This window comes from Tauraco erythrolophus, chromosome 28 (genome assembly GCF_009769465.1).
Source record: "Tauraco erythrolophus isolate bTauEry1 chromosome 28, bTauEry1.pri, whole genome shotgun sequence".
Classification (NCBI taxonomy): domain Eukaryota; kingdom Metazoa; phylum Chordata; class Aves; order Musophagiformes; family Musophagidae; genus Tauraco; species Tauraco erythrolophus.
This window is the reverse complement of record NC_141492.1, coordinates 2872200-2887773: the sequence shown is the minus strand read 5'-3', so window position 1 is coordinate 2887773 and position 15574 is coordinate 2872200. Positions and strand designations below refer to the sequence as shown.

Sequence of the window (15574 nt, the reverse complement as noted above, 5' to 3'; positions counted from 1 at the left end):
TGTCATACAGGTAACAGTCTTTGTGATACTTGCACTGTGAAACACCACGAGTTATGCTCTTTGGAAGGGCAAGTGTTGGATGAATCTGATCCTCTAACTTTGGAAACAGGAATCCGAGAATGAGGTTCTCCATTTTGGTCCCAGAATAGATTCGAAGGATTTTGCATTCTTGCCTGGCCCTAGAATTGACTCAAGATGTCCTGCACTGGCAGTAAGGGAGCAGAACAGGGGAGCCTCCCTGGAACTACGCAGAGGATTCATCCGTCCACACTTGCACGCTCCGAAATGTGCATTCAGGACACAAAGCCACTGGGTGCAACACAGATGAACTGAGGGAGCTGAAAAAATGTCCCCGAGAACCTCTTAGTGACAGCAGACAAAGGGAGCGATGTCAGTGTATTTAAAGGATCCATTTTCTTCTCACTGTTTGTTTTTCCTGACTCCAACCTCATAACTAAAAACAGAATCCTTCACCTTACTTGAATAAAACACACTATTGAGATTTTCGGCTTATCTACAGCTGAAGTGGACTAGAACACATCTGACCACGGGGGTGATGGGCCCTGTCAAACATTCCCACAGGACCTGAACCTCCGGTTTTCCGTGGTGGGAGGCTGTTCCTAACAAACTGCAGGATGCAGGTTCAGTGCTGATGTTTATTGCCAGGGGCCAGCAAGAATTGCCCCCTCACGAGGCTGAAGCCAAGTTCTTTCACCAAACGCAGATGGGAAGAAGTTAATCCTTGACCACAGAAAATGCCATAATGTCACAACACCCTTTGGGGTGAAACGACTCAATTCCTTGTCACCTAGAAAAAAGGATAAGGTGGAATTGGGCAGATAATAGTGAGCATTAAAAAAGAAAAATAAAAGAACAATAAAACATGACATCTTTACATAAAGATATCAGAAACCTCGTTACTGAAAGAAGTTAGCAGGGCATCAGTGTGGCATTCTCAGCATCTCAGAGACAGGAGGAGGAGGAGGAGGAAGATGATTAGTGCGATCTGTGGTAACCCACGTTACAAATTGTACAGAAAAGACAAAAACCACGCCAGTGATAGGTCTGAAAGAACCCAGAGAATCAAAGCAGAAAAGTAAATAAATGGTATTGAAACATGCCACAGATTGATGTGGTTTGAAAGTCCAAGCCAAAGCAGAAAGAGCAGAATATGAAGCCTGGGTCAGTCAGACAAGCTGGTCTGGCGAGACAGACGAGAAGAGGAACGTGGTATGCCAGGAATTAGAGGACAGCAACAGTTTGGCTGACTTGTTGGAGACGAACTGAGGTACTGAGGTCATTAATGGGATTTTTTGTAAGCTACAAACAAGAATCATTAAATTGAAAACAGATGAGAATCTGACAGAATAAAAGCAAGCATTGGCCAGATGGGAGGATCTGTAAAGAATTATCTGAGGATAAAGGATGATTAAATGGGCAGGTGAAAGGGAGCCCTTACAATTACAACTGGAAAAAGAGTGGGGTAGAAGAATGCAGATGGTCTACCAGAGCTTCTCATGAAGGACTTGATCTGTGCAAATGTTTGGGGAACTGGACAGGGGCCTGATTAATGGTTGAAGCTGGTATGAAATCACTGCAGATTCAAATCCCAAGGAAAGGTGCAGAAACAGCAATAGTTGATCAGATACCACGTGTAAATGAGATCAGGTTGAGAGTCATCTCAGACAAGATTCAGTGGAAAGCAGCCCAAGCAAAACTGGATGAATCAGCAAGATTCAGAACTAGAAGAGACACGAGTTACCAAATGGCCAACCTCTTGCTGAGCAAGGTATGATGTGGCTGTACGACGTGCAATGACAGCAGGAGGCCAAGAAGAGCCATGAAGACCAAAGCTTAATGTATCTCCTACTATAGGAGTGGAAATAATGGGTCTACTAAACTCAGCAGTGACCTAACGATGACATGACCGACAGCTACTTGCAAGGAACATGTATTATCTAGAAAAGGGACCAAGCTACATGTAACTGGATTAAAATACTGATGTAAGACAGCACTTAGGGCAGGTAGACATACCAGGTTAAGAAGATAACTGTGGTGGCAGGGACAGGATACTACACAAAAAGATCTACCAGTTGAGAAATGTTCTGCAACGGTGTTCGAAAAGACAGGGTTTAACGTAAGGGTTGGACATATGATATTAATAATGGCTGGAGATGGGTTTATGTTTAGACTGTGGATATGTAAATAATCAGTGGCAGAATAAATGATAGACGGGTAACACAAGGCTGAACAGAAGCAGAAGGAGATGAGACGTCAGACGAAGGAAACAGCCAAGTGTGTATGAGAACTGGAACTCGCAGCCATTGAGTTCAAGCTACTGGGCTGGCAGAGCTCCGCCGCGTACTCGCCAATCCCCAGTACAAAGGCTGCTGTCTCCCTGCGTAGCAGGAATGAAAATACCAGGCATGGATCCTGTCCCAGCTCAGTGGCAATGCCAGGCTGAGGCTTCAGCTGCTCGTGGCTGAAGCAAGAGGAAGGTTAGTGGCCAAGGTTTGGTGCGAGGGAAAATCAAGTGAAGGAAAAGTACAAAATGAAGAAGGAACATTGCACGAGTACGCGAGCAAGTACAAAATGAAAAAGGAAATATAAGGCCTTAGTTGGAGGTAGACAAGGAAGGCAACATCGCACTGGGATTGCAGGGAAACACCCTTTGGGTATGGTGAGCAGGAAAGGGATGGGAAAGAACTTTGGTTGCAAAGGAAAGGGATGGGAAAGAACTTGTTTCCCTGCCCATGGCAGGGGGGTTGGAACTAGATGATCTTTAAGGTCCCTTCCAGCCCAAACCATTCTATGATTCTATGATTCTATGATTCTATGATTGGTGGCCCCATGGACTCCCAGTGTGGATCGCTCCGTGGGCTCCCACCGCTGAGGACACGGTGGCCAGGAGGTGGCAGGGCAGGACTTACTATGTCCCACGAGTGTCATGGCAGGAAGAGCCCAGGATGTTTCCCTGAGCCAGGCTCTATACCCAGAGTCCTCTCTGATGGCCTGGGATGCCAGACTTCCTCCCCAGCTCATGAGGCATCACCAGCACAGGTGCTGGGCAAAGGCTCTGGCCTCTGGTCCAAGAGATCCTCACAAGCAGAGGTCTCTCACGGAAGGCTCCCAGTTTTGGCCTCAAGTCTGGCAACATTTTCACAGTCAGTCCTTGCCCTGCGTGGTGCAGAGCCCTGGGGCACAGCTAGCAGAGGTGGCATGGAGCTCTTCGCTGATGGGCTATCGGCCCACATAGGGCACAGCATCCATGCAGGAGGCAAAGGCTACAGCTCTCTTTGCCCTCCTTCTCTGGAGGGGTCTGGGGCTCAAGCCAAGCCCTGCTGGGGACTTGTCCAGAGAAGTTGTGGCTGCCCCATCCCTGGAAGTGTTCAAGGCCAGGTTGGATGAGGCTTTGAGCAACCTGGTGTAGTGGAAGGTGTCCCTGCCCATGGCAGGGGGGCTGGAACTGCATGGTCTTGAATGTCCCTTCCAACCCAAACCATTCCATGATTCTATGACATGGGTTCTCCCTTTACATCCTCCAGCTTAGAGAGCCTCTGCTGTGTCTCAGGAACCCCTGACTTCACTTTGCATATGCTTTCCTGTCCTCCCAGGGGCTTTCCTGTCCTCCCAGGGTTACATCTATGGCACTTTTGGCTCCGCACTCAGCACTTCCTCTCCCTACACATGCTGCCCTTCAGCCCAGCTCGGCCTTTGCAACCAAAGCAAGGCAGAAGACTCGCTACCCTGGGCCGAGCAGAGGCTGTTGGGGCTCTCTGCGGCACAGGGACTGCCACAACTCCCTCAGAGGGCAATGAGGAGATTTGGCTTGATACCAGGGAACAGAGAGCCAGACAGACAAGTAGCTGGACAGCCAGATGCACAGTGAGCAGCTTGGCATGAAGCCTTTTGTCAGATCTGGCACCAGCTACTTTCCTCCCTGATGTAAAAGAGGTGCCCTGCCCTGGAGAAAGTCCTTACCCATGCAGTTCTTCATCATCATGAAGCCACTCTCGTAGCCTTCGAAGCACTCGCACTCGAAGCTGCCTGGTGTGTTGACACAGGTGCCATGGCCACACAGGTCCGGCGAGATGCGGCACTCATCGATGTCTGTGGGGATGAAGACCAGCTAGTGGAAGCAGGACAGGCTACAAGCACCACTACAGCTGGCACTGGGCTGCCTGTACTGCACATCAAATTCAGTGAACAAGGACTGGCAAGTCTGACCTGGCAGACCAAGGAACACCTCATCCTGAAGGGAGAGACAGCAGTTAAGCTTTCTCTCTGGTGCAGGACTGATGCTCCATCCCATAAGCGGGAGGAGCCTTCTGCTCATGGTCTTGCCTTTGCCTTCTAGGCATGTCCCCAAGATAACAGCCATGACTCCTCTGGGTACCACCATCACACGAAGCATCCCACAAGGCAGGCAAGGCAGCAAGACGGGCGAGAGTGGTCAGGAGGGCAGCTACTCTTCCCTTACCTGTGCAGTTCCTTTCCTCAGCATCCAAAGCAAAGCCGTTGCCACAGAGACACCTGAAGCTGCCAATGGTGTTTCGACAGGTCCCATGAGTGCACAGGCCAGGGAAGACCTTACATTCATTCACATCTGTGGGTGAAGACAGAAGAGCAGTGTTTCAGGGAGAGGACATCTGAATTGAACCTAGAGACCCAGTGCAGGCAGCAGGTTCCTTGGGCTGTCCTGCTGGGCATCAGCAGCTCCCCTCTTTCTTCTCACCTTTGTAGAAGGGCCTTCCTGAAAGCACGTCTCCTCGGTTGGCAAAGCCGGGTCCTCTCGGGCAGATGGCTTTGTACTCGCTGGAGCCGATCTTGGGGCATTCTTCACAATCGATGCCCCAGGCTGAGCCCACAGAACAGCAGCACATGTCGATCCGGTACTTGCCTGGCAGAGGCTCCGTGCACTCATCTTCATCCCATTTCATGTAGCACTGTTCCACACGCACGTCTGGTGAGAGAGCAGAGCTGAGCCCTTGCCTGCAGCACCTAACCTCTGGTAAAACCAGAGATCTCATTTTCTGTGACATAATTAGCAAGGTTCCTGGAACAGCTTTGGCTGGGACATCCTCCAAACAACGCCCAGGTATGGATGAGGTGACCATTTGGATGAAGTCACCTTATTTGGGATGCCATGAGAGACTTAACAGTATGGTCATGGCCAGCCTGTGACTGTTGGCATCAGGGTCAGAGAATGGACCCTCCATGGTGTAGTGAGCAGTGCAGATGGCCCCTATGGAGGGCAGAGGTTTGTCACTGTGGGCCTAAAAAGCAGCCAGGAGTTGTTTGAGAGCTGCTGGGCCATGTCATTAACCAGTTAGGTTATCTATTTGGCTACCTCTGAAGTCCACCCAAGGAGAACAATTACACTACCAGCTGGACCTGGGGACGTGAAGCTGTGGCAGCCTTGCCTTGGTTAGCGTGCTGGATTTGGCAGCCCCTACCAGCTATGATGTGCCATCACCCAATTCCCAAGACTGCTCAATGTGATGGGTAGGGACCTCTGTAGAGAGGGCTGAATATAGGCCAGGAGTCTGGGAGAAACGAGGTGTCCTTACCCACACACGTCCTCGCAGTGCCGTCCAGGGTCAGTCCTTCTGGACACTCGCACCGAAAGGAGCCAGCCGTGTTCACGCAGCGCCCGTTCGGGCAGACGCCGGGGAAGACCTCGCACTCATTCACATCTGTTGGCACAAAAGCAAGAGACAGGCATGAGAGCGGCACATGGCCAAGCCCAACGTGGCCTTGAGGGGCTCCTGGAAGAGATGGAAGGAGCCCAGAGCTGCCCACCAGACTAAAAACTGGCAAATTGTCCCGAGGAAAAACAGATGCTCGGCACACAGCCATGCCCAGACACTTTTGCAAGGAGGCTGCATTACAAAGCCTTGTCAGAGAGGGACAGGCAAGGTGGTCCTGCTGCACACCTCCGTAGTTGGCACAGCGCTGGCAGAGCAGCACCGGGACTCGGACATGAGTACTGCTGATGGAGCAGCTAAACCTGGAAACCCATTTCCAGGCTCATGAATGACAAGAAAATCATCAGCAGGTTGTCAGCATGGATTAACCAAAGGAGAGTCAGGATTGATGAGCTTGATAAAACTCTGTGATGGAATGGTAGGCGAGCGAAGAGTGGTGGATACTGTCTACCCAGCCTTCAGAAAGGCCTTTGGCACTGTCTCCCTTAAGATCCTCATAGACAAGCTGTTGATGTACTGGCTGGACGAGCAGACAGTGAGGTAGCTTGAAAACTGGCTGAATGGTGGGCCCAGGGAATGGTGTTCAGCAGCACGAGGTCTACTTGGAGGCCAACAACAAGCGCTGTACCCCAGGGGTTAATACCGAGTCCAATCCTGTTTAACGTCTTCCTTAGTTATCAGGATGATGGGGTAGAGCACAGCCTCAGCAAATTTGCTGATGACACAAAACTGGGAGGAGTGGCTGACACACCAGAAGGTCATGCTGCCATCCAGAGGGATCTTGACAGGCTGGAGAAATGGGCTGAGAGGAAACTCATGCAGTTCAACCTTATGCAAGGAGAAGTACAAAGTTCTGCACCTGGGGAGGATCAACCCCACGCACCAATATACGCTGGGGCTCACCCAGCTCGAAAGCAGCTGGGTAGAAAATGACCTGGGGGTCCTGGTGGACACCAAATTGAACAGGGGTCAGCAACGTGCCCTTGCTGCAAAGGCCAATGGTATCCTGGGTTGCATTAGAAGGAGTGTTGCCAGCAGGCTGAGGGAGGTGATCCTTCCCCTCTACTCAGCACTGGTGAGGCCACAACTGGAGTGTTGTGTCCAGTTCTGGGCTCCTCAGTACGAGAGTGGGATGGACATACTGGAGAGGGTCCAACAAAGAGCCAGAACGTGTAGGACCTTCACCAGACTCAAAGATGCAGGATAGCAACAAATAAACAGTGATCATGTTCCCAATTAAAAAAAAACTTCTGTGTCCTGAAGCACTTTACCTTCACAGGTGACCCCCTTCATCCTGGCATATCCCCGGGGACAGGCCGTGTCTGCAAGAAAACAGCGGGACATCAGCAAAGAAAAGGGCTGCCTCCTGCCACCCTGCTCTCTGTGCCACGCGGAGCCTTACCGATCTCGCAGCGCTCGCAGGGGCTGCCCCACGCCGCCCCCAGCGTGGCACAGCACTCCGACTTCAGCGTGGCCCCGTTGATGTTCACCTCGCAGCGCCCATCCTGGATGTTCAGCCAGCACGTCCCTTTCATGCTGTCTGTAGGGGTAAGGACACGGCGCGAGTGAAGAGCTGCTCCTTGGCGGAGGTTCCCGGCTCCATGGAAGCCAGGCTGCTGCGAGAAGCAGCTTGGAGAGACCATCCCTGAGCTGCAACATGACTATTGTTCTTTGGCATCACTTTATCTTTCAGGCTGAGGGGCCAAGCACTTTGCAGCACGGATGCAAACTGGGCTGTTGCCCAGAGCCCTGTCCCACTGCTGTGCAGCAGTATTTCTGCGCTGATACAACTGCTATGGCTTCAGTTCTGTGTCCTGTCCTTTTCCTATTCCCAGTCTGCTCCTCTTCTGGGTAAAACAGTCCTTTCTCTCCAGCTGCCCCTGTGATGCTCTGCAAAGCTCTGACCATTTAAGAGTGGGAAGTGGGCACCTTCTCATCAAGATGATGAGAAGGGATCTACTTCATCTTGATGTGCTTTAACGTCAGCACGCTACAAACCCATCTGGGGAGTGAGAACCCACCACCCTGATGTTCTGCAGGATCTCCTGGGACCCCACAGCTGTGCTTTGCCTTGCTGCAGCAGTTGGGCATTTCTGTGTCTGACACGCACTGCTCAGAGCACTGCCTGAGGATGCGGCTTTTCAGGCTTCCTGGATCCTTAAGAGAGATGTTAATTGTCACCAACAACCAAGGAAGCACTAGGTGAGAAAGAGAGAGCTCAGAGGATCCCCATCCCTAAGCCAGGAGCACTGGACATGCTTCAAATGAACCACAAGGAACGACGATGGACACTGTTGATGTCAGAGCTGTCCCTAGAAGGTCACATCCTTACCCACGCAGATGGTGCCACTGGGGTCCAGCTTGCTGCCTGGGGAGCACTCGCACGCAAAGGAGCCAGCGTTGTTCCTGCAGACACCGTTCACACAGGGGTTAGAGGTGCACTCGTTGATATCTGCGGCAAGAAAGGGACCGTTACTGTAGCACATGCCACGGGACCCAGTTTTCTGGGCTAGAGACTCGGGGAGAGGAGAAGCAAAGAACATGAAGGAGAGAGTTTTTCAACTGTTCAGAGGACCACCAGTCCAGGCCATAGGTGTTCTGTACGTACAACTCAAGTATGCACCATCTCGAAGGGGGTGGGCAAGGACAGCGGGCAGCAGACACCATGGAATGAGTGAGCTTCTTCAGGATTGAGGGAACGGACGGATTGAGGCTGGTTGGGGAAATGATGGACCTGCTGGGCTGCTCCTGGCTAAGATGGGAGCAGTCCTGAATATGGCCTTCATCTACCTGCCTGAAGCAGATATGAGGCCACATAGCACTTGCTATTTTTCACCTTTTTTACAGATTTTTTTTTTTTTCTCTAAACAGGCATTTATGTGCAAAATGCCAGTTCTCAAATTTTTGAGGACTTTGTGGTCACGAAGCTATTTCCCCCACTCCAAACTGTAAGCTTTCAATCAAATCTCCAAAACTTGCAATTTTGGTCAGGTTTTAGTTAAAATTTTGGGGGCCTAGAGGAAATTGGTCTGGTTTTCAGTCAGTGGAAAGCCCAGATGTTCTGGGTTTGGATGTCCACTATTTGGAACGAAGTGTGAAATTTCCCCCTAGGAAATAAAAAACAACAAACCCACAAACCCAAAGCCTGGACCTGCTCCAGTTCAAACCACTGCGGTCAAAAGGGAACCAAAGACACGCTAGACCTTGAGCTCCCTTTCAGGCAGGACCTCAAGCCATATCTCACTCTTCACATCTTGTGAAGATGTTCTTGTTGCCTTCAGAGTCACGTTACCTTCACATGTATCCGTCTCGGTCCTGAAGACAAAGCCCTTGGGGCAGGTGCAGGTGTAGCTGCCGGGTGTGTTGCGGCACAGTCCGTTGTCACACAGCAAACGATTGACAGTGCATTCATCAACGTCTGTGGGCAGAGAGATGGGGTTTCTGAGCTGCACCACCAGCGTCCACCCTTCTACTCTGCAGCCCTACAGACCTCTGGCAGCCTGAGAGGCCCAGAAACGCAGTACCGTCCTCAAAGCAATACACCGTGGAACGTATGTTAGATCACAAACGTGTAGCCTCTCGCATGGGACCTGTCTCCTTCCATGTGGACAAGGCAGCCCCGAATGGGGACGGTGCCCGAGGACATCAGCTGCTGTATCATCTCAGGCTCATGCAGCTGCATCACAGAGCTCCCAACCCCATCCGTTGAGCGCGTGCCTCACGCAGTGCGTGCCACCCACTGCCCACCAGCGCTGAGCTCCTGGTTCCCTACGCCACGCCGAGCCCGGGCTGCCCTGAACTCACCCACGCAGTTCTTGCCCGTGGGGTCCGACTCGTAGCCCAGGTTGCAGATACAGCGGTAGCTCCCACGCAGGTTCTCGCACATGCCGTTAGGGCAGATGTCGGGGTTGAGGGCACATTCGTTGATGTCTGCACAGAGAAAGAAGTCGAAACAGATGGACCACGGCAAACACAAATACAGGAAACTTCCACCCCCCAGTTCTTCATTGCTCCTCGGTGTCAATAGCCAGCTGGGGCACCCCTCTGCAGAAATGCCTCCTTCCTGTCCTACCCACCCTCCTGTTTTGACCCAGTAGGCCCTGGAGAGTCTTGTTCCTCTCCTCCTGGTGCTGTGGAGCTGGGCATCTTTGTCCTGGGGACACACAGCTGAGGTAGCATAAGGCTCTGAGCTCAGGAGGAGAGAACTGGATAAGGGGTTGAGATAAGCCCAGACTCAGTTCCCTATCAAGGGCTTTCAGGTCCTTCTGTTACGTTCCTGAGTCTCCTTACAGTATCGTTATCCCAGGTACTCAGGTCAGACCGTTTAATTATCCCTCCTATTGGAAAAGGTGGGAGGAAGAAGATGTTTGTAAGGTGCTCCGAGCAGGATGCTGGGGCCAACTGGGGTAAGGGCAGAGCACGGTGGACAACCTGCCTGTGCATACACAGCCCTACCACAGGGGACCATTGCTGGGGCAGAACAGGGTGAGGAGTACTCAGACGTAGCGGAGAGCACGCTGCGGGCAGCTGGGCTGGCAGAGGGTCCATGGCTAAGATGGTCACGGCAATGCCCTTCCAATGGCAAAGTCCCTGTATCTCCTAGCCCAGTCATGCTCCTCAAGCTGAGAGCTTGCACAGACTCCTTGACCACCCAGCTGTCAGGCTGGAAGAAGTCTTGATCAGGCCAAAGTAAATTTCCTTTCCCTATTGCTGACATAAAGAACAATCTGAAAGCAGCTTGGGCAGCCCGGAAATAGAGAAGTGAGGACCTGTGGTCTCTACCTGGCTCTTGGCCCCGGAGAACATGTGGTGGTAGGGCAGGGACAGAGAGGAGTGTTGTGTTTGGGTGAGGGCAGGGTCTGGGAGAGGGGCCAAGTCCTGCAGGATGCCAAATGCGCATGGTGGTTGGGCTCAGGTCTGCAGGGCATCTGGCAGGGAGAGCCATGGGCATCTCTGCCATCATCCCTCTCCTGCGTCCCCGCCCTGTCAATGGGACCAAGTGGAGAGTAACCCAGAAGGGTGGCAGCCAGGTGGGCAGTGTCTCTTCCTCTGCACCAGCATCATCTCGCTGCCTTTTTGGAGTAAAGCTCTGGTGCCCAGGCAAAGAGATTTTACCCCGGCGAGAACCAGCCTCCCCATAGAACAGGGCAGGTTCGTGTTTGTGCAGCAGAGTCCTCACAGTGCCGCAGTGCCAGCTGGCACACAGCCCAGGCCAGGGCTTCCCAGACACTGCCGGCCTTTGTCTCCACGCGGCTGGAGTTGAGTTACATCCCCAGGGAAACGCGACCCCGGAGAGTGATGAGCGCACATCGTCCTGAGCGGGCAGCCATGGGGCTGACCAGAGCACGTCTGATGTCCACTTCTTGTTAGAAAGCATCTTATCGTGAGCTTGAGACTGCCCTTGGCCAAGACACGGGGCCCTGGGAGGAAGCCCAAGAAGCCACCAGGGTTTTGCCTCTGGCTTATTCCCATTTGGAAGGTTTTGAAAGGCCGTAGCTCTCTGGCTGCTTTGCGCTCTTCCTGCTGATCCGAGCGCTGCCCAGGGCTGGCAGCGCGGTCGCTCGCATGGCTCTCCAATTCAACGCGGCCCCTCGGCAACGCCGCCCGGCACGCGCTCATCACCCCCCTCTCCCTGGGGGGTTGTGAACCCCCTTCTCCCGCGACCAAGGAGCTGGAGGGTAGAGGAGGGAAATAAGCAAGAAGATGCAACTGGTCACGCTCCTCGTTCCCATCAAAGCAGGGAGCGAAGCCAAACTCTGCGTGCGCATCCCCAGAAATGTGGTTCCCACAGGGTGCCGGGAAATCAACCACTTGGTTCAACGCACCGTCCTCAGGGATGCTTGCTCAACGTTACCTCGCGGGGCTTTAGGGAGGAGAAAAGACACGCAGCACCCCTCTCCCCCGTGCCCAAGCTCACATCCCACCCACAGACGCTCACTAAGACACAGACAGGTTCTTGCACGCACTTACACCCACCCCGGCCACGCAAACCGCCCCGCGCTCACTCACAACCAGCTCTCACGCGCGCGGGCGGCATGCGCGAACGCTCCAGCGCGCCCTCCGCGGTGCCAAGGCTCTCACGGCACACGCTCCCGCAGCCACCCAGATGCACAAACACTCCACTAAAAGCAGCTGAAAGGAAGGGCTGAGAGTGACATCGGCTGTGCCTGCCTTGGACACGGCACGCGGGACGCACGTACCTCTGCCATCAGCTGTTATTCCGATGCCGCTGCTGCAGAGCGCCTGGAACTCAGCTGTGGAGAAAGCACAAACAGAGCCATTAGTTTTTCTGGGCAGTTCGCTCACAGTGGCATTAATTCTGGGTAACGTTGGGTTTATTGTTTGTTTGTCAGAATGTCATCTGGGGGCTTCCAAGCAGTGGCCGTTTACACTTAGCAATGTGGATTTTAGAGCCGATACTGGCAGCCAGTAGCCCAACACTGCGAGAATCCCTGCAACGAGATCGGCACCGGGTTCATGGATCCAATCTACACCAGACTGCCTGGCATGGCTTTCCCCCTGCCTATGGCTTTCCCACGTCGCTGCCAAGCTGCCCAGGCCATCTCAGGAAGAACCCATCAGGGACTCAGGATGTCTCTGAGCACCTTCCTGGCTTTTTGCAAATTCAGATGGAAGAGTTGCTCACCAGAGTTTTTGGCCGGACAGGGCTGGCAGGGCTCTCCGAAGCCATGGTCTGGGTTAGCACAGCAGCACTCAGACTTGGTGACTGCTCCCGGAAAGGGACGAGCGCACGTGCCCTTTTTAATGCCCCCGTAGCAGGTGCTGCGCATGTGGGTGTCCACGCAGACCCGTCCATCCACGCCGATCGCCAGGCCCCCCAGGCACTCGCAGCGGAAGGAGCCCTCGGTGTTAATGCACCAGCCATTCATGCAGATTCCCGGTGTCTCGCACTCGTCGATGTCTGGAAGAGGAAGGACAAACTGGCTGTTACTTCTCCACAGGCTGCAGGACACACGGACAGGGGATTTGGAATATTTTTGCAGGGGGACTTGGAGACTAAGAGGGAGCCAGAGGTGCAGTTTAGAGCATCACATCCCCTGCACGCTCTGCTGGGTGCCCCTCATGGTTCAAGGGAAGGAACAGGGACCTGGGTTGCTTCAGTCTTCTGAGATCCAGCCCCTTCTCAGAGTAGCAGGGTCTGGTCTCTGCTCTGCTCATGGGGCAGTGAACAAGGAAATTCACCCCATGTCACAGCAGCATCAAAGAAACACTATGTTCTCCTCCTTTCTCCACTCTACCTTCACATCCTAACCTTCCCGGCTTTGGGAGATGGCACACAAACCATAGTGGAACGTGCTGTAGAGGCTGGGGAAGCTGTGCAGATGGCTGCTGCCAGCTCACGTTGGCCATGCAGAGCTTCATAGCCCTGCTTAACCTCCTCCAGAAACAGGATTTAAACTCCAAATTGTACTGAAGTAGTGGAGGTGCAAGAACATTTTCCCTGCCCATGACAGGGAGGTTGGATTAGATGATCTCTAAGGTCCTTTCCAGCCTATGCCATTCTATGATCCTATGATTCTGCTGAGAGAAGGTAACTTCTGGTGGCAAAGCAGGACATGTCTGGCAACAGCCTTGGTTTTTCTCAGCTCCCCATGGCCTCAGACACATCGCAAGTCCCCAGGAACGTGGACAGCAGGCTGGGAAGAGGGCAGAGACCAAGCCTGGGGATGTACGCACCGACACAGTACCGCCCGTTGGGAGCCAGCACAAAACCGGGCTTGCAGATACATTTGAAGCTGCCGTCCTCATTGATACACATCCCGTTGAGGCACATGTTGGTCGTGGCACATTCATCATGATCTGAGGAGGACAAACACCAAACATGAGCTGAGCCTGAGAGCTGCAGCAAGAATCTCTCGTGCTCAAAAACTCTCTGTCTCCCATCTCGTGGTCAAATTTCTTCTTATGGCAGTGGGTTCTAATCCTCGAGGCAGAGTTCCCACTGCTGCTCCTGATGAGAGCTGTCCTGCTGTGTCTCTGCTGCTTCTGGTACTCTGGTCAGCCAGTGTAGTTTGCAGCAGGACTCAGACACTGGCTGCTGGAGAATGTCCTCCCTCCAGACCCAGCCCTGCTCAATGCTCCTGGATCTCAAAACCTCCAGGAGCACTCCAGGAGCACTAGTACCCTTATAAAAACACCTTCCTATTTCAGTTCTCTCATTTTCAGATGCACTCTGCCCTAGAGATGAAGGGAGTCCAGCACAGATTAAAGTATCCACCAATATCCAGGGAAGACGTAGTCTCAGCTCAGTCCCACCCTCCCCAAGGCACATCAGGAAACAGCTTACCAACACAGTTCTTGCCATCGGGGGTGATTTCAAAGCCAGCATTGCAGATACACTGGAAGCTGCCGTCAGTGTTAACACAGCGGCCGTTCCGACACATCACTCCATTCATGATGCACTCATCGATATCTGCCAGGGAAATAAACATAAGAAAGTAGCAGCAGGTGGAGTGAGAAGCAGTTCCAGCTTAATCTGCTCCGTGAGAAAACCAGGCAAGTGCTCTCAGCCACTCAGAGTGCCCTTGCTCCAGGACCACACTCTTCCCCTCTGTATGAACTGCAGGAGATGGAAAAGACGCGGAAAAAGTCTGCTGGAAGCATCACTACATTTGTAAAGTTACAGCTCTGGGATCTCAGGCCCTCCATGGTGTCTTTGTCAGCCTCCCACCCCAGGGTCTCCTTTGCAACCCAAATTATCCCAGGGCTGTTCAAATCCATAGCAGGCAGCAAAAGCCATCAGAAAAACAGCCACGGATTCAGGCCTGCTAGGAAGTGCCACAGAGATGTGGTCCCAGTGCATCACGAATACGATGTCCACTTGCTCTGGGAAGGAGGACACTGAACGTTTCTGGGTAAAGACGAAAGGAAGAAGACTATCTTAGGAAGGGGGCTGTTACTGACCCTTTATCAAGAGCTGAGGAAGACAGGATGGGCTACGTTATGAGCAAATTATAGGAAACCAATAGCCTGACCCCAGCAGCAATGCACGATCCAGACACTTTGTAGACTTCTCCTAACGTGGAGAAATTAGCCTGAGAGCAGCCTGGTAGAAAAGGATCTGAATCACAGGTGAAATGGGGTGGCCTTGCACAGAAGGAAACCTCCTTTGGGGCTGTATCAACGGAAGAGCTGTGCGCAAGCCCCATGGGGCAGTTTCTTGTCATGACAGCTAGAGAGGTCACAGCTGAAGAATTATATCCAATTTTGGCACAGCACGTTAGAAAAGATAAAGACAAAATGGAGGAAGTTGAGAAGATAAAAACAAGAACAATGAGAAGCTTAGAAACATTATCTATGAGAAGAGATTGAGACTTGCATTTGTTTAGTCTAGAAGGGAGATGACAGGAGGGTTACAAGTTGCAGTTTCCCAGCACGTAAAAAGTGTTGTAAAGGAGACAGCGATGAACCAATTTTCATGGCCAGAAAGAGAATCACAAGAAGAATTCAGCTTGAAAGATTTAGTTTGGAAATCGGGAAAAGCCTTTCACATCGTCAGGGAATTGGAGGATCCTTTGGAAACCCCTTCATCAGAAGCCACTAGACAGCAAATTAAATTAAAAAAATAAAAATCAAAGATCAGGCACTGACAGGGAAATCTGCCTTTGCTTCTTGTTCACATGGGACATTACCTTCCCATCATTCTTTTTTAGCAGTCCTTCACCTAGAGCACCATCTTGCTGCAAGCCACGGACAGAACAACTTTGCTAGCAATCACAATCTCTACGTTGGTACAAAAATTCCTCAAAATCCTACCTTTTGTCAAAACAAAAGAGTTCTGCTCTTGAAAAGGACTCTGTAAGTTCCTTGATTGCTCCCACCCAATTTTAAGGTAGATAAAGGTA

General features: G+C 52.2%; 1 protein-coding gene across 1 annotated transcript in view; it reads right to left on the bottom strand.

Annotated features, from left to right (window-relative positions):
* Positions 1-15574, bottom strand: part of LOC104371887 (fibrillin-2-like) — a 101205-nt gene that overhangs the window by 23309 nt on the left and 62322 nt on the right. The window contains exons 13-25 of the mRNA XM_086627866.1: positions 14017-14142; positions 13407-13529; positions 12355-12630; positions 11909-11962; positions 9513-9638; positions 9001-9126; positions 8041-8160; positions 7111-7248; positions 6980-7030; positions 5571-5696; positions 4736-4963; positions 4481-4606; positions 3982-4110 (exon numbers count right to left, since the gene is read on the bottom strand). Coding sequence (XP_086483992.1) covers positions 3982-4110; positions 4481-4606; positions 4736-4963; positions 5571-5696; positions 6980-7030; positions 7111-7248; positions 8041-8160; positions 9001-9126; positions 9513-9638; positions 11909-11962; positions 12355-12630; positions 13407-13529; positions 14017-14142 — 1749 coding nt within the window. The remainder of the gene's footprint in view (positions 1-3981; positions 4111-4480; positions 4607-4735; positions 4964-5570; positions 5697-6979; positions 7031-7110; positions 7249-8040; positions 8161-9000; positions 9127-9512; positions 9639-11908; positions 11963-12354; positions 12631-13406; positions 13530-14016; positions 14143-15574) is intronic.